The sequence below is a fragment of the Punica granatum genome, chromosome 8 (genome assembly GCF_007655135.1).
Source record: "Punica granatum isolate Tunisia-2019 chromosome 8, ASM765513v2, whole genome shotgun sequence".
NCBI classification, from domain to species: Eukaryota; Viridiplantae; Streptophyta; class Magnoliopsida; order Myrtales; family Lythraceae; genus Punica; species Punica granatum.
Window position 1 is genome coordinate 9,695,666 of NC_045134.1, and position 19,583 is coordinate 9,715,248.

The 19,583-nt window shown below is 33.3% G+C and overlaps 1 protein-coding gene across 2 annotated transcripts; it reads right to left on the reverse strand.

Moving 5' to 3' along the window:
* Positions 1-1,234: 1,234 nt before the first annotated feature.
* Positions 1,235-3,526, reverse strand: LOC116188641 (beta-amyrin 28-monooxygenase-like). 2 transcript variants are annotated; one of them, XM_031518123.1, is made up of 4 exons: positions 2,917-3,517; positions 2,231-2,722; positions 1,921-2,108; positions 1,235-1,726 (listed from the first exon to the last, which is right to left on the reverse strand). In XM_031518123.1, the coding sequence occupies exons 1-4, from the start codon at positions 3,401-3,403 to the stop codon at positions 1,532-1,534; spliced, it is 1,362 nt and encodes a 453-aa protein (XP_031373983.1). In that variant the 5' UTR covers positions 3,404-3,517; the 3' UTR covers positions 1,235-1,531. The 2 variants fall into 2 exon arrangements, with proteins under 2 accessions (XP_031373983.1, XP_031373984.1); XM_031518124.1 differs by having other exon boundaries at positions 1,588-1,726; positions 1,864-2,108; positions 2,917-3,526.
* Positions 3,527-19,583: the final 16,057 nt, after the last annotated feature.

Below are 19,583 nucleotides of genomic sequence, written 5' to 3' on the forward strand. Positions count from 1 at the left end.
TCGTCAATGGTACACTCTTGGATCAACAAAACTTAGGAAACAACTCTCTTGTATCAATACAAACTGAGAGTCGTGAGGCCGCTGCCAAAATTTTGTCTCAATCAGAGTTCGTTTGAAGTCCCAATGGAGGTTTGATCCCCAACTGGTCGCTGCCCCGATTCTGTTCTGTTCTCTGTTCTGTTCTGCCGGTTCTTACTCCTAGCGACTGCTGCTACCATCAGCTCTTCTGTGCAGAAAATAAACTCTTACTAGGTGCGCTTGGGCCTATTAAAGCCCGATAATAGCCTGACAAACTTGAGCCCAACTCATCCTCCAAGTGGAGGGATATACCAGACACTTCCGCCTTGCACTTGTTTTCGTTTTGCATGAGCTTCAATAGTAATTGAATGCGATTTTTCTCCATATTTTGCAGCAAACCATTACAGTTTCTCAGCATTTGCATTTGTGTATGCATACAACAATTCACGTGGCTGAGCAATGGGTCACATGACAAATTCTCATTGCGGACTGGCAAGTCCCAGTCGAACCGATTGACGAGGTTATATGTGAAAGACGAGGACAAGATATTTCCCTAGATATGTCCTCAGTTCCCCTCCAAAGGGGATGTAGGAGAAAGAAGGAGGCCCCGTTTTCTCCATCAAGTTTGGATATTTATGTTCTTAAGGATATACGATATGAATCTCTTTTAATACCCATGATGATTATATGAATTATATCATAATAAGAATAAATAGTTAACTCTAAAAGTGAACTTTTTTTAAGATCTATTTATTAATTATAATTACAATAAATGTGTAGAATTATATAAAGTGAAAAATTTCATTATATTTCAAGAATATAGAAAATTCAAATAAAATGACAAACATGGAATTTTTTATATATCTAAACAAATATACCATCACTTGTCTTCCAATAATTATTTAAAACAATTACCAAAATAAATTTTCATATATATGTGTATATGTATATATATTTGCAAAACATATATATATATATATATATATTTGTTTATTTATCTGATAAATTTTGTTAATGTGAGTTAATTGTATATATTTACAATTAGGCCACCTTCTAATGCACTTCTATTCAAGCTTATATAGATAGATTATTTAGCTTTCATATAACATAGTAATCTATGTATTAGTAAGAAATTTATTATTATACCTCTTGCATAATACATAGATAGATGGGCTTGACAATGTGCACGTCTGGATCAACTTGGGGGGGATGGAAATGGAATGACAATTTAATTCTTGACGTGGTTTATAATTGCATTGGATATTGAAGCAATACTGAGAGAAAACAATCCAAACGGAATTCCATCATAATGATACAGATGAGGTTGCTCATAAAACCAACTGATAGATAATACTACAAGTGAAGTCATTCTTCATGAAGGTGTGTCAATTAAGTCCAACCCTCACTGAAAAGATTCACGGGGCCGAAGACGAACTGGAAGCCCATTCACGGGGCTGAGCAGTTGGTTATATGACAATTTCTCGTTATGGACCACTAAGTCCCAGTCGAACCGCTAGACGAGGTTGTGAAGGAAGATCAGGATGGCAAGACGGACAAACTCTATCCCCATGCACATTCTCGGTCCTCCTCCAAACGTCGCATAGGAGAAGGGAGGAGGACCCGTTCCCTCAAATCTCGATTCATCAAATTCCATCGCGTTCGGGTAGCAACTCGGATCTTTGTGCGTGTAGGCAGCACTCCAGTATAACTGTTAGGCATACCCAAAATTCAAAAAAAAAAAAAAGGAACAAAATGAAAATCACATCTTAACGTTTACAGAATATAGGTATGTATATATATATATATATATATATATATAATCCATTGAAAAAAAGAGGGTAATACATTTGTACTTAATTTCCTTTGTTCTCAATCAATCATGATGATCGGTTTTGCTTGTACCTTCCAGCCTTTAGGAATGGTATAACCTTCGAAAGTGATATCGACCAATGCTTCTCGGAAGGTACCAGCTACTGGAGGAGCGATCCGCAAGACTTCCGATATGACATTCCATGAGTATTTCATTCTCTGCAGGTCTTCCCATATTAGCAGTTCTCCCGGGGCCTTTGATCTTGCAATCTCCATTTGCTCTGAGTCATGATAAAGCTCCAAGTGTTGAATCAACTTCAGTTTATCCAATTTTTAATTTTTTGATAAACAAACTGAAGAAATAATTCGACTGTTGGGTACGTAGACCGTCTGTGTAAGTCACCTTGAAGAACTTGCTCATAGACTCTAGGTAGCTCACCAAGATACTTCATGAGCAGAGAAATAGCGGAGCTTAATGTGTCGTATTCTGCGATGAGTACGGCCAGCATATGATTTATGATCTCCTCTTCTGACATAAAATTCCCATCACCGTCGGCATTTACAAGCAAGTACGACAGAAGATCCTGCTCGGAAGATGCCACTTTCCTCTCCAGCTCGACCCTCCTATGCTTCACGAGCGCACGAAGCTCCCTCCTAAGCGTGTCTGCTGCTCTCATCGCATGATAAAACCGTGTCCCAGGGATGTTGAGAGAGAATTCTACGAGCCCCTTCAGGAATATGTTGAATTGATCAAAGAGTCTCGAGAGGAGCTCAGGCTCGGTGATGCTCATGAAGAGCCGGCACGCGAGTTCAAACATGTAAGGCTTTACGGAAGGGTGGACCTGCAACTCCTCTTTCCCTTCATTTATCAATGGAAAAATGGACTGAAGTGAACCTACAGTTTCCCGAGAATTTGTGCTTCAAGATTTAATTTCAAAGTCGATGACTGATAGTTTCCAATTGGTAAATGTTAACAAGTAGCCAGTGGCATCATTCGAGGAAAAATCGATTGACCGAATCCAGTAGTTTTCTCTTTTAAGAGCAAAAACACGAATTGTACCAAACAGTCAAGTAAAAACTTTACAGTACCTTCCCAGTGTGTCATTAGATAGCGGCGAGTGAGTTCATCCATGGTGGGGACACACTTCTTGAGCGACTCAACATTTAAGAATCCGGCCATCAAGAGCTTCCTCCTGGCAATGGCCTCAACCCCCGTCAACAAGGGCAACGAGCGTCCGATCAACCGCCGGAATGAGTCAGGCCACCACCGAGCCACCTTCGTGCCCTCATTAGAGAACATGAACTTGTTCCCGGCAGCCCCGCATAGGACGGCCACTGGCTCGCCCATCAATGAAGTCCTGAACACTGTCGAATTGTACTTCTGGACTCGGTCCCTGACGAACTTGTCGGCACAACCTTCCCAATTCGCCCGAACGAACTCCATCGTCTCACCAAGGAACGGCCAACCAGACCTCCCGGGTGGGAGGTTCTGCCAGGCCGGCTTGGTTCTGATTTTGATGAGAAGTAAGGAAGGTAAGATGAGGATGAGAGCTAGTGCTGGGATAAATAGCTCCATGGTAATGGGATGAGTATGGAGAAACTCAGATTTATTACTAACAGTGTCTTTAAATAGAAGAAAACTGATGCAGTATGGAGATGATAATATATAATGGGTACTGATAATAGTAAAGCGTTTGTTGACTGGCAAGAGAATTCAAAGTGAAGAACATAAGGTCGAGTCCCAAAAAATCCATTTTTTGAGAGGAAATAACGTTTAAACGATTATTAAGGTAAGGAGTCTCTTTAAAAGTGTAATTTTAAGGAGGTTCTGAAATGATGCAGTATGCAGATGATAATATATAATGGGTACTGATAATAGTAAAGCGTTTGTTGACTGGCAAGAGAATTCAAAGTGAAGAACATAATTTCGAGTCCCAAAAAACCCATTTTTTGAGAGGAAATAACGTTTTAACGATTATTAAGAGAAAGAGTCTCTTTAAAAGTGTAATTTTAAGGAGGTTCTGAAACATAATATTACGATAAGACTCTTACTATTCGCAAAATAACTTATTATTCATTAAAAGTCTTATTAAATTTTCAATTAATAAGAATCTCTCATCTTATTAGAATAAGTTTATCATTATTTAACAAATGTCTTATTATATTCAAAAATAATAATTTTTTATTAAAATAATGACAAACTTATTATTTAACAAACTAGTTTAATTGAAAGTCCTTCAATACACTACGACGTGGCCAGATCCAATTGGCCTCTACAAACTCTTCTTTCAAGGAGGCCCCCAATTGAATATAAACCAATATATAAAATATACTCACGGGCCTTACATGATCGTAAAAATCATTTAAACAAAGTAAAAACTCTCGTAGAATAGGACTCCTGGTGGCCAGTGCGTTACTTCATCCCACTCGCTCACCTTCTTTTCTTTTCAATTTTAATTATTTTTACTAAATTTTCTTATTTAAATATTAGCATATCATTATTACATTTTATCTTATCTTATATTATATTATAATTATTTTATTTTATTATATATAACATATTAATTCTAGTCCATACCAAGAAGATTGCGAGTGGATCAGTTTTCCTCACCTGCGGCCACCTTCCACCTTTTCTCTAAATTTTTTCCTTAATTTAATTATTATTATTATTATTAATATTATTATTCAAAGTAAAACTCTTATAGAATAGGACTCCTGGTTGCGAGTGGGTTACTTTATCCCACTTGCCCACTTTTTTTTTACTTTTAATTACTTTTATTAAATTTTCTTATGTTATTTAAATATTATCTATATTATTATTACATTTTATCATATATTTTATTATGTTATATTTAACATATTAATTCTCGTCCATACCACGAGATTGCGAGTGGGTCACTTTTCCTTACCTGCAACCACCTTTCCCCTTTTTTTAAAAAAAAATTCCTTAATTTAATTATACAAATATTTCTCCCCAACAACAAATGGTATTTTGAAATTTAATGGACACGATTAATCGAGGTTCGAGAAGTTTTCTCCATATTACATGGTATTCGGAAGTCCAATGGGCTAATTAGTTGAGCTAGGTTGGCTCGTTAATGGATAAAACTTTCGCGATAATAGATTTTAATTTTTTATATATTTTTTTTGTTTGATTAGGTGTGCAAAACATTTTTTTTATATCACTTGGAATTCATAAATTCAATGGGTCCAATTAATCGAGGTTCGAGCGATCACATCTCGCAAGGGGATAGAACTCCGAAATTGATAAGAAGCTATAACCAACCGACATTGATAAGAAGCTTTTTCTAAATTATCACAAATTTAAGTCTTCTCTTTTTATTTGTAACGCTTGAAATTTCCTTATTTTTCAGTGACTGCGATATGCTTTTAATGGATATCGAACCCCTAATGCAAGTAAAGTTTGTCGACCTAAAATTAGCAGGTCTCTTAAGGCCCATTAAATTTCAACTACGATTTTCAAGTTAGGAATATTACAAAATTCAAATTCAGAGATTAACACATAGAATTGTTTGCTTTTATATTGTATCAAAATACGAAGTATTAATTAGTACAATCTTTTCAAAAATTTAAATCATTTACTATCAAACCGAAATCCATAAGCCTTGTTTACTTTGAGAAAAATTTTCATAAAAAATGAAAAACCATAAAATATGTGTTTACTTACTTCAAATAAAGAAAAAAAATTTAGGAAAAGAGATTATTCTAATTCCCTAAATTCAGAGCAATTTTTTGCCACAAATTCAAAGCAATTTACAGGAGTATTATCAATAAATTTTCAATTTTCTTCTCTTTATTTGGAAAGTTCTTACATTGGTTTTCTTTTTCATTGTTGGCCATAATATTTTATTTGTCATGATCAAGTTGAAAAACAACTAGGCACGCAAGCCTAAACAAGCTAGGTTTACAGGCCCTAAAATCAGCTCGCAAGTCAAAGAAAAGTTGTTTCTTTGAAGCCGTCGTTATGTATTTAAATATGCATAGTTTAATTGTGAATATGAAAAATATCTTTTAATAAATCATTATTAATTATGTTAATTAACCTAAGAGCAAATTATAATCAGTAATTATTTTGCTTTTTATCTCATATTTAAACTAAAATTTTCATTTATTTTCTTACATTTAATATTATATATAATAACTTCAAATTTATCATTGGATTTGTAATAAGCAAGGCTAACATTGTCTACTACATTATGTTTTTTTGTACGTGCATCCTGGTATCCAAAAGTCCAGCAGGTCTCGACCAATCCAGTTCAAGCTAGGTCAAGCCCATTAAAAGAATAAAACTCTTCCAATTATGAAATTTTTCTATTAACAAGACTTGAATCCAAGATCTTTTAAGGAAAACAAGTTCTGAACCGCTTGAACAAACTCATATTGGATTTTTCTAAAGATGATTAATCTAACAATGAAATTTAATTTTCTCTATTAAATTTATTAGACAATGAATTAACATGAAAATATAATTATATTTAGGATGATTGTTTCCTCTTTCTCACAACGAAGCACGAGTGTTTCCCTAGTTAATACTAAAACTGTTGTTTACAAATTGGATATTGGACACTAAGACACTGAGACACATGTCCCTTTTATTTGCCCTTTTCATCTAATCTTTTTCTTCTTTTTTAATTTTACCCACAAATTTTGATTATTTTTCATTTTTGTCCATTCTTTTGATTTCTTCCTACATCCTCCAAAAATATTTCAATTAACGTGTCTCCACTATCTATACATTAATGGGTTAATAACAAAAAAAAGTACAAACTTTTAGATTTTAACAATTCTACCATGAACTTTTTTCCTTAATCTAAAAATGCACAAACTTTTGATTTGTTAACAATTCTAGCACGACGTCAAATATTTCGTTAATTTGGATGGAATCGAGGCCATAAAGGGCTCCGACAGTCCCAATAGGGGAAAGGGCGCCGGCGATCCCAATCAGGGGGTTGATGGCCGGGGTGGTGGCTTCATCCACCGGAATTGAGAGAATCCCCAATTTGAGGGCTCTTCCAATTCCAAGGGACGGGGGCCTAGACCCCCCCCCCCCCCCCCCCCCCCCCCCCCCCACACACACACACACACACAATTGGGATTGTCGATGCCCTCCCCTCGGATTGGGATCGTCGGCGCCCTTTATTGTTTTTGTTTCCGTCCAAATTAATGGAAAACTTAATGCCGTACTAGAATCATTATCAAATCGAAAGTTTGTGTATTTTTAGGTTAAAGAAAAAAGTTTATGCTAGAATTATTAAAATGTGAAAAGTTTATACTTTTTTTGGCTAACCCTACATTAATTAACTAAAATAGTCGCATAAAATTGGAGTAGAGTGTAATTTTAATACAAAGTGTTTTTTTTCTGAAAATGAAACTGCACACAACTTTTGTTTATATAAATTTTTGAAAAAATAATGATAAAGTGGGTGCTAAAAACTAGATGGAGGGGGCGAATAGGGTGCATTTCCCCTACAGGGACCCACCCTAGCCTTTTTTTTATTTTAATTATTAATTTTTATCGATCGATTTAGTATTGTGGAGTTACATGGATTTCGATTGTTTCAGTTTCAACCCAGATCAGTCCCACTAAATAATATTACTATCCCTATTATGGGCGTTTTCTGGAAGGAAGGGGCGAGTGGATGGGCTTTCCTACTCGGGGAGTCGACCCCAAACTCCTTTTTGAAAACTTTTTTAGATTTTATATATTAAATTTTAATTTTTCCCCGATCTACTTAATATTTGAGATTTAAATGAATCTTGACTGATTCAGTTTCAGTCCAGGTCGGCCCCACTAAGTAATAAAACTTTTCCAATTATACATTTTTTGCATTCACAAGATTCAAACTCGAGACCCTGCTATTTTCTTTTTATGTGACTACTTAGTAGTCGAGAGTTTAACATAGTGCCGACCAATTCAATTCCGACCCACATCAGTCCACTATAGAGTAAAGCTCTCCAAAACAATGATTCATTTACAAAATTCGAACTTGAGACCCTTTTTGAGGGATATAGGGAACGAACCACTTAACCCCAATCTACGATTGTACTTTTTTGTTTCTTTTTTAACACTGATGAGGTTAGAGGTATCATACTTGTGTTATCACGTTTAGATATTTTAGCTCAACTTTTTTTTTAAATTTTACCAAAATATTTTCTTATAAATTATATTTTAAACTTTCAATTTCTTTAATTCAAAACCTTTTAAAGCTTCTCTCTTATTTTAAACTATATACCATTTTCTACTTTTAATTGGTAATGCGAATCAAATATCAATTTTTTATTGATGATTTTCTAATAATATTATATCTTGATAAAAGTAAGAAAATATAATTTTCTAACATATGTGTTTCTATCTGATTAATGAATGTAACCTTTTTTGTGTGTGTATCACCTGGTATGTGGAAACCCAATAAATCTAGACTAATCCTTGATCGAGCCATGCAATTCACTAAAATATAAAATTCTCCTAGTGTGGATTTGATCCATTGATAAGACGCAAACTCGATACCTTACTAATTGAAAGCAAAAGACATGGATAAAAGAGAATTTATTGGTTAAATAAAATACTTAAAATTACTTTCTTGTGATCTAATGGTTGTAATTTTTTATATTTATTTATTATGGATTTCTCTAAGAAAAAATTATACCAATTACTTTTTCCTACATTTGTAATAATATAGATTAAATCAACCAAAAAATAATATAGATAAAGAATCCACACTTTTTGGCCATACGGCCTAAAAAATATTTATGTTCAAGCACCATATAAACATGTATTTTCTCTGCTTTCACTTGCAGTCATTTTATACTCTGAATTATGTCGAAAAAAAATATATTTTTTTTACCTGCGGAGCCCATCATTGCCCTGTAGCAAAGCGTGTGCTTCCACAGTAGTTATTAAGAGGCTAAATTTCCTATGGAAGTCCTAAAATTAGCCAAAAAATGTAAGTCCTAAAAGTATCAATTTGGCTCAAATAATCCTTAACGTTTAGTCCGTTAGGTATTTTCGGTCCAAAACTGTAATTGAAAGTTAACCTCCCCCCTTTGAGGTGAGGTTGCCAGAGGCATTGGCGACTTTGTTGTGAGGGGAAGGGCCGGTGAGGGCTCCCCCACCAGTCTCCTCCCCCCTTGGCGAGGTCGCCTGAGATTAGCGACACCTCCGGCAATATCACTAAGGGGACAGGAGGCCGGCGGGATTTCCCATCCCCCTTCTTTGTGATTCCTCCAATCGTAGAGAAGGGGGAGAGGGGAATCCTGTCTGTAGAGGTCCCTCTCTGTCCTCCTCGCTAGGGGGGAAGGTGGCTGTCGAGGGGAGCCCCCACCGGCGGAACTCCCTGTGCCCTTTTTATTATTTTTCATATTTTTAGATTTTTAAAAATTTTAAAGCAATAAAAATTTTAATCGACCAATTAGGAGACGTCACGTGATCCGATTTAACGGTTTTAATTTTCAGTTAGGATTTTAGACCGAAAATGCCTAATGAATTAAACAATTAGCATCACTTGAGCAAAATTGATACTTTTAGAACTTACATTTAATTTTTTTCAATACTTTTAGGACTGCTATGTGCATTTAACCAAAAAATCTATTATGGGTCCATATGAGTATTACATTGACACATGTCCCCCTATTTTTCTTCCTCTCGCCTACATATAAAAATATAGACAAGGTAATAAGTAAAAGTAGAATCAAAGGAGAGTGTCACATAGTAGCGCATGTCATTGTCTATTGACCTAGAAGTCATAAGTTTGAAATCTAGTGGGACTTTCCGTGCCCTATTAAAGGTATAGATTTAGGATTTTTTTTCCAATATACTAGGTCTTGGTTGTCATTTGTAATCGTAAATAAGGAAAATAAGATATTGTCATGGGAAATTTATCCCAAATGGTCCATGGTTTACCCGTTTTGTCAAATCTATCATATACTTTTTTTTGTCAAATATATCTCATGGTTTACTTTTTGCATCAAATTTATCCCGGCGTTATCTTTTCCGTCGACATTTAACGGCCAGGCTGACATGACGCCCACATGTCAAGTGTGGCACACTATTCCTCCACGTGCCACATCAGCACAACTGTTAGATGTTGACGGAAAAGATAACGTCGGGATAGATTTGATGCAAAAAGTAAACCATGGGATATATCTAACAAAAAAACATATAATAGATTTGACAAAACGGATAAACTATAGGCTAATTGGGGTAAAAATCCTATTGTCATTAAAGTTTCTTGGTAGAAAAGGCCCTTTCCCTTTTGTATTGCGGTGCTGAGTTCGAGTCCTTCCATTTGCATTCCCCACCGTTATCTGTTTATGTCATTTCTATTTTATTTTTATTTTTATTTTATTTTTTTTATTTCTAATAATTAATCCGATTTTAATTGGCAAAAATGCTTTAAAGGAAACCCACAGAACTAATTCAATCCACAAAATTTTTAATCAATTTCAGGAGAAGTTCTCACCCAATTATCCAATCTTTTCACCCTTTTTTCTAATATTACATCAATTAGAGAAGTAAACATTTTTTTCATGATAAAACACATAAATTCAGGTATTAAATAATTGAAAGATATATAGTGTAATATGAAAACCTATAAGTTTCTAAATATATTTTTAATCGATAAATAAGTAGTTTCTCAAATAATTATACATTTTGACAGTTGTAATATGTATTTCTTTTTAATATTTGAAGCTACTGTCGGTATTTTTTATTTACTCCGTTTTCTCAACATCTTTTCACATCTAGAAAAGTAAAGAGATGCTGAAATAGTATAAGTAAATATGAAACTAAAAAATGTATGATGTTTTGATAAAAATATTTTACATGCTTTTCACATGTTGATATGTTTATGATATACTATTGTAAATGAATTAATATTTATCAAACATAAACATTGTATCTTCTATATATATATCATAAGTATTGAATAAAGCAGATATATTTGGTGATGTTTTACAACGTTTTTATATAGCAAAAAATAAAAGTGATTAGAAATTGAAGTAGGTACTTTTAACTTTCTAAGATTATTTTACTTATAATCAATGATGCGTTTTTCGTTAAACTTTCAGTTTTCCATTAGGTTTTCATTTATTTCTTATAGAAAGTCAGCAAATGACTAATATTAGAAAAATAAAATAACAAAAAAGAAGAAATTCATAATATCGAAGGGAGAAAGCAGAGCCCAATATGGCGACGATGTTGAGTGCGTCAAAATTTTACTTAAGCGGCAGTGGCCGGCCCCACCGAGATTTTATCCCGCCTCTCTCTCTTTGAATCAGTTACCAGATCTGGATGCAGTGGCGGGCCCCACAGTACATCACGTTCTAGCTAGAGACACATGAACAACACGCAACATTAGAAATATAACCATTGACTTTAATTATTTTTCCCCCTTTTGCTCTCAAAGCAATCTGATAAATGTTGCACTCAAAGGAACTTATTCAACTTTGATGACATGCAAAAGTACTTAAAAAAAATTAAAGTTTGAATTAGGCGAGTACAATTATATTTGTAGCAAAAGTCCCGTACAATTTAACGGTTAAGAAAACCTAGTACTAATATATTAACAAGTGTAATCTAGAGTGCACGACCATTAAAGAGGAAAAAAAAGAAAAAGACACTATAGCTCGATCACCTATCGCCCTCCTATGCAGTTTACCATCTAGATTCCTATGTCCCGCCCTTAATTTAGAAGTTTGTCTTTCCTTGCCTCAGCTATGACATCGAAAATATTCTATCCTTTAAATCAAATTCACTTATTTATATGTCCTATGGTTAAAGCAATAAATGAAAAATTGTATATAACATTAATCTGAGGCCTAAAAGTGAACCTGATTCAAAGGACAATATTTTGGTTAATTTTATTTCCAGCATTGTAAATTAGTTCAACCAAACAATATCAACAGTTCAAAGAGTATTGAAAATGCAGTTGTATATGTTTAGTAAAATATATTGGCTCGACCGAACATTCTAACTTAAACTGAGTTATAAAAGACATAAAGTATGTTATACGTAATACGTCGTTTATATATGAGCGTGGGCTAGATGTAACTCTTGCTCTAGCTAATGTCTCTATATAAATTAATGCGATTGTTCTTCAACCTTGCGAGTGAGATATGTCATTTAACTTTTTATATAATTGATTTCCTTAGTTAAATTATTGAAAATAGATATCTAAAATAAAGTTAAAAATGAAATAATTGCTAAATAAATATTGTATCAATTATATATTAGTGCTGACTAGCCATAATTCTAGCTCTAACAAATGCGTTGTAAATAAATTAACACAATTGTTATTCGACCTATCAAGCAAAATATTCTTTTCTTGTATAATTGATTTTCTTGATTAAATAACTCGTAATAAAAAACAGGTATCTAAAATAACAATGAAAACAAGATAATTATAAACAAATTTGAAAATATAAAATAATGAATGTAAACTATAAAATATAAAATGCAAATGATTTTTTATAAAATAAATAATTAAAACTAAAAGCATTTAAAATAATTTATTTTTATTAAATAAAAGTCGGATACAATTATTTATTATAATTATAAAATAAAAAATAGAAAGGACATAAATATCTCAACTAACTGTAAAATAAATAATTTTACAATATTAAAAAATGCCTTTTAAAGTAATCCTAAGAATAAATTGTAAATTCTAAAAAATATTATAAAAAATGTATTCATTTATTGGAAATAAATATTATTTAAAATATTGTAAGATAAATATTTAAAATAAATATTCTTATTGTAAAACAAATATTATTACTATTATAAAACAATTAATTTTAATTAATTTTTTAAATAAGTATTTATTGTAAAAAAATTATTTATTATAAATAAATAGTTGTTAAGTTTAAAATAGAACAATTGAAAATTTAATTTAAAAGTATTGCAAATAAATTTAAAAATAAATATTGCATCAAGGTGTTGTGCACGAAAACAGGGGCAAAGCCGCAGCGACACTCTACTTCCTGGCTCAATAGCTTCCTTCCTCATTTCGGTCAATCTTTGTTCTCATTTCTGGATTTTCAGGGTTTTTAAGGCTTGCTTGGTTTCAAGATGGTATTTTAAAATCACAATTCTAACTTAACTCTACCCACTACAAAACAAAATAACTCATACAAAGTCAAAGAGTGAGCCCCATTTATACCACTTTTTTTCACAACAAAACAACATAACACATACAAAGTCAAAGGGTGGGCCCCATTTATACCACTCAAAATCAAAATCAAAATCTAATTTTAAAATCTTACTATGAAACCAAACGCAACCTTAGACTTCCGACTGAATATGAGATACACCAACAAATAATTTAATGGTGCTTTTTATTTAATAAAAGTAAAACTTGGTATTATTTATGCACTACCTCATTTGACGTAATTAAAACCGTGTTTTAAAAAAAAAGTGCCGCTAAGTTTAAAAATAACAACAAACTAGGTGTTTTTCTGGGCATTTTTTTGGGTGTACACCAATTGGTATTCAATAGTCCAATAGATCCCGATTAATTTAGATTCAAGCTATAGTAAACTAAGCGTTAAATCTCTACTAGTCGTAGATTTTCTTCATTTAGGAGACTCGAACCCAAAACATTACTTAAAAAAATAAGTCCCAATCATTTAAACCAACTCATATTGGTTGCTTTTCTAGACATTTAACCCTATAATTAAATACTAGCCTATTGTCCGTACAATGTACCGGTTTTCATACATTTATTCCATTCAAATTTGTAATAAAATATTCTTGAAAGGTGATTATTATAATTGAAGTGTTTTTTTAATAAATTCATATTCTAGTTGCTTTAATAAAAAAAAGGTGTAATTTAGGGTCATAAAGTTAATGCATGAGAAACACAATTATGGAGAAATTACTTCTAGTTCTTTACCATGAATATTCAAATTATCTTTTATATGTAAATTTGTCATTAAAAAATATTAATGTTTCAAACTTTCTATAATGATAAAGATACAATAAAATAAATTATAATACGTACAAATCTCTTCATTATTATATTACAAATGAAAAAACTGTATATTGCTTTATATACTTAAATTGCTACAAATTAATAAGAACATAAAATCTACATGCAACATCTAATATTTAAACTATCTTAAGGCATAACCTTCAATTACAAACATTTCTGTTTATTCGGAGTAATCGAATTATTATCTAGAAAATGATTTATATGAAATTGAATTATTTTACAAAAAAATGAAATTACTTATTTATATTTATGCTTTTAATGGACAATTACTATACCCATTCTTCTTTACATTATATAATTATAGATTAACATCGTAAAGAATATATATCAATATACTATTAGAAGTTATGTGTTATATATATATATATATATTTATTTATTTATTTATTATAGTTATTAAATTTTCACTGGGTTAATACAGACGGGCCCATATCCACTTAAAAGCTCAAGCTAATAAGTGATGGTACCCAAATCTCAATAAACCAATAGTTGTTCTTTCATCATTTCCATGTGGGATTATAATTCCCAACATCCGCTCACGTGCAATGTGTGTTCTATTTCTGCCTACACGTTGTCACGTGCCCGTAAATACCAGCTCTCAACAACTAATCTTGAGCCGGGTTCATCTTCCGTGCTCCGGCGAGGGGGGACTAACATGAGGCGCTCTTTTGGCCGCTCTCGATATTGGGTCGGCGTAGTGTGAGCCCATATAAGCTCGAGCTCGAGCTTTTGGGTTGGAGATGGGCCCAATCGCTTATAGGCCCAGTGGTATTGGTATCAGAGCGAGTTACGCTTTCGCGCGCACGTGTGGACTCACACCATGCCAAGTCTAGTTTTGAGGCAGCCAAATTGCGCATCATCTTAGTCCAGCCCAAGTATGGCCTCATTATCAATTATCCTCCCTCCTCTCGCCCAAAGTGTAAGAAGAAGTCCACCTCGTGGTTAAGTCCCGAGCACGGAAGTCCAATCCCGGCTCATAGTCAGTTCTTGAGGGGGGTGTTTAAATCCACGTGGCACTTGTAGGTGAAGCATCAAAGTCATACGTTACCACGTGATGGCAAGTGTTGAGACATATTGTCCCACACGGAAAAACTAAAAAGAAATTCACGGGTTTATAAGTGATTGGGTATCATAACATATCAGCTCGAGTTTTTTGATTGGAGATGGCCCAATCGCTTATAGGCCCAGTGAGTATTTTACAATAGTAAAAGTCTACTTGTGTAGTTATCAATTAGTTGTTAATATGTTGCTATTGATTCACTTGTTCGTACATCCATGTTGACGTAACTCTATATATAAAAGTAATTTTTTTGGTAATAATTCGTATAAACACTTTTCTTTTGCCTTTTTCTTTTTGGTCAGCTGAAATTATTCGTCAATTGTGGGATCGATGCACATCATTTACAATTAAAAAGCGATAGCATGGAACAGATGTAGAATATATTATTGTTCATTGAATAAATATATATATGCATGACATATCTATGTTATGGTTGCTTAAATCGAAATTCAGAGAGTTAATTAATCGACAATCTACTAATTCAACTTGTTTCAAATCTCTTTCACAAAATTGCTAGTGGATTAGCTCATATTGCACGAGTTGTAGTCAACCATATTCTTATTAAATGTCGGATAGATAAAAGAAAAACCAACATCGAAGTGTAATGATAATATTATCATATGGCCAACTCGCTAATCTCACAGGTCGATCACCACCATATGAGTTAATTATCAGTAAGCATCAATCTCTTTTCACCTTTGATTCTCGGAGCAAAACCACTTGAGCTCGCACCAGATCCTGACGAGTGTTGCTCACAACTATTTTCTCCTTTTCATCTTTTTTCCTGCTAGTAACTTCATTCTAGATAGAAAAATATATAGAACCTGATGAAGATAATTGTGAGAAAGAGGTTACATGCTTTCTCCCACTAGTCCTAGCCCGCCGCTCATCCATTGTCATATTTAAATGAAAACAAGTGGAAGTGAATGGATGTAAAGAAAGAACGAAAAAAGAACATAAGAAATTGTAATAGAAATTTTTGTGGTGATCATATCATTCATATACATGAGTTCTTTTATTAATTAAAAAAAATCACTGCAAAAAAAAAAAACAGTTGACATATCCATGTATATGCTTTCTCTTTTGGAGTGGTTTCGAGGAGAACCCATGTTGGCTGATTCTTCGGATTCTCCGATTCAACTTTTGTGATTCCAATTGCATGCCTCGATGAAGTAGACAAGACATTACTTTATCTTGGAAAAAATTATATGAGTTGTTACCTAATAAAAAAAGGAATGATCTATTAGTGTCCCCAGTTTACCCGATCATATGGGGAAACTAGAGGTGACGTGGCCACAGTTGACCCTGGTATAATACCGAAGCAACAAAATGATACCGGGGTCAATTGTGGCCTCGTCACCTCTAGTTTCCCCATATGATCGGGTAAACTTGGGACACTATAGATCATTCCTTTTTTTCATTAGGTAACAACTCATATAATTTACTCCAAGCCAAACACAGTTATCATCTCCTAATGAGGCTTCACATACGTGATTAGGTATTAGTGTGAGCATATACGAGTGCCTAAAACCTTACTCTAATACCAAACTATATTCCTATTGAGCTTATAAGGTTTTGATCCCATCTCCAATTCATAAACTCAAAATAGGTAGTGAAACTCAAACTCCATATAAACTCAATATTTTTATGTTATTTGGCCAGTATCGGTAACTTTTGTTTTTGTCCCTCATCCCCATCCTCAAGTGGCACATGCGATCTTTTCACAATTGCCTATACGTGTCAGGTGCCGTTACCAACTCGTCATGACTGACCACGAGCTGGACTTCTCTCTTCCATGCTCAAGCAAAAACTACTACAAGGTAAACCTTGCATGCTTTGATACCATATTATACTTCTCTGTTACAAAGGAATACCACATTATATTTCTACTGTGCTTATATGACTTTGAGCCTATTTCCAATTCAAGAGCTCGAAATAGGCGGCGAAATCCTAAGCACCATATAAATCCAAGATATTTATCAAAGAGGGTGTAGCACAGTAGCACATGTCCTGGCCTGATTATCAAGAGATTTTAGGTTCAATACTCAGGTAGCACTAATACTTAAGATTTTTATTTTATTGTATTAAGTGCATGAGCCTCCCTTGTAACCAAAACAAAAATCCAAGATATTTACATTATTTGGCTTGTTTTTAGCCCTCAACAAAAATATACAACAAAATAAAAATAAATGATTCAAAAGGACAATATTATATATTATGTACTGCTAATATTCTAAAAGATTTTATAATATATTTTAATAATGATATATATTCTTTAATAAAAACGACGCCAAAAAAACTTAACTCCTAATTTTATTGATAAAGATGATTAACACAATGATAATTAACCTAACAACAAAATGAAATATGGATTTCGGTATTATACCGGGGTCAACTGTGGCCACGTCACCTCTAGTTTCCCCATATGATCGGGTTAACTTGGGACACTTATAGATCATTCCTTTTTTCATCTGGTAACAGCTCATATAATTTTCTCCAAGATAAAGTAATGTCCTGTCCAATTAATCGAGGCATGCAATTGGAATCACAAAAGTTAAATAGGAGAATCCGAATAATCAGCCAGCATGGGTTCTCCTTGAAACTACGCCAAAAGAGTGAAAGCATTTACATGGATATGTCAACTTTTTTTCTTTTTGGCAATGATTTTTTTAATTAAGTAAAAGAATTCGTGTATATGAATGATGTGATGACCAAAGAATTTCTATTACAATTTCTTATGTTTTATTTCCCTTCTTTCTTTACATCCAATCACTTCCATTTGTTTTCATTTCGATATGACGATGGATGAGCGGCGGGCCAGGACTAGCGGGAGAAAGCATGTAAGCTCTTGCTCACTATTATCTTCATCAGGTTCTATATATTTTCTATCTAGAATGAAGTTATTAGCGGGAAAAAAGATGAAAAGGAGAAAATAGTTGTGAGCAACACTCGTCGAGATCTGGTGCGAGCTCAAGTGGTTTTACTCCGAGAATCAAAGGTGAAAAGAGATTGATGCTTACTGATAATTAACTTATATGGTGGTGATCGTCCGGTGAGATTAGCGAGTTGGCAATATGGTAATATTATCATTATACTTTTGATGTTGGTTTTCTTTTATCTATCCCACATTTAATGAGAATATTGTTGACTAAAACTCGTGCAATATGAGCTAATTGTGAAAGAGATTTGAAACAAGTTGAAATAATAGATTGTCGAATAATTAACTCTCTGAATTTCGATTTAAGCAACCATATCATAGATATGTCATGCATATGTTTATTTATTCAATGAACAATAATATATTCAACATCTGTTCCATGCTATCCCTTTTTCATTGTAAATGATGTGCATCGATCCCACAATTGACGAATAATTTCAGCTGACCAAAATACCCGCGGGGGGGGGGGGGGGGGGGGGGGGGGGGGGGGGGGGGGGGGGGGGGGGGGGGGGGGGTGGGGGTGGGAGGGAGAAAAGTGTTTATACGAATTTATTACCCAAAAAATTACTTTTATACATAGAGTTACCTCAACATGGATGTACGAACAAGTAAATCAATAGCAACATATTAACAACTAATTGATAACTACACAGGTAGACTGAGAAATAGGGTGTAGTGCAATGGCTAACACCTTCATCTGGTAACTTAGAGGTTCCGGATTCGATTTTCATCAATGGGACTACCCGTGCCCCTTTATTTAGATATCATTTCAATTTCCTTGTACTAGCCCATGAACCTCCTATTGTAACCGAAAAAAAAACTGCACAAGTAGACTTTTACAATAATAAATAACCTAACAACAAAATGAAATATGGATTAACTTCAAATAAGCATCGGAGACAAAGAATGGTTGAATGATTATTGGTTAGTAAGATCACGTAATATGAATGAAAACATAATTATAAAATAAGAGATATTGTAATTATAATTAAGATCATTGGGGAGAAATATTAATTAATTTTCGTGCAATATAATATCTATATTAACGATTAATCGATATACTCCTTCAACAAATCTGACAAAAAGAATTAGCAAATAATTGTCTAGATAATTATTTTTATGTATGCTTCATAGATTGTCACAAAAATTGACATTATGCCATTAAAAAAATTGTTGTACGAAAATTTTAATTTACGATATAGCATGGTTTCTATCCTAGTATTATTTGTTACTTCGCAATCTGGCGCGGGTCAAATAATTTTTCTTTAATTTTTAATTTGAATTTTCAATAATGTGATTAGAAATCAATACCATAATATTATAGGGCTTAAGTAGCCCGCTTAAGTGGACAAACTTTTTTTTTGGATAAGTATGTGGACAAACTTTACTCGTAATATAATTTTTATATTCAATAAAAGATCTCTCTCTTTCAGCCAAGTCAACCACGCAAGAATTTGTCTCGATCAACAGATTAGCTTAAATTTGTGTCAACCGACAAAAAAATATTTCTAAAATTATAAACAAAAAGATACTGCTTAAATTGGTGATACATTTAAATAGGCATTTCCTACTTGCTTTGGTTTTAGGTAATTTGGTGTTGTGACTGGAAAGAGATTTTTCTCTTAGTGAGCCGACCCCACTCGAACCTATATTAATCGAATTCGTTCGATGTTCAAATATTAGGTGGTATTGCTCAAAAAAAGTTTGTATATTACATTAAATAATAAATATAAAATGAAATTAAAAAAAA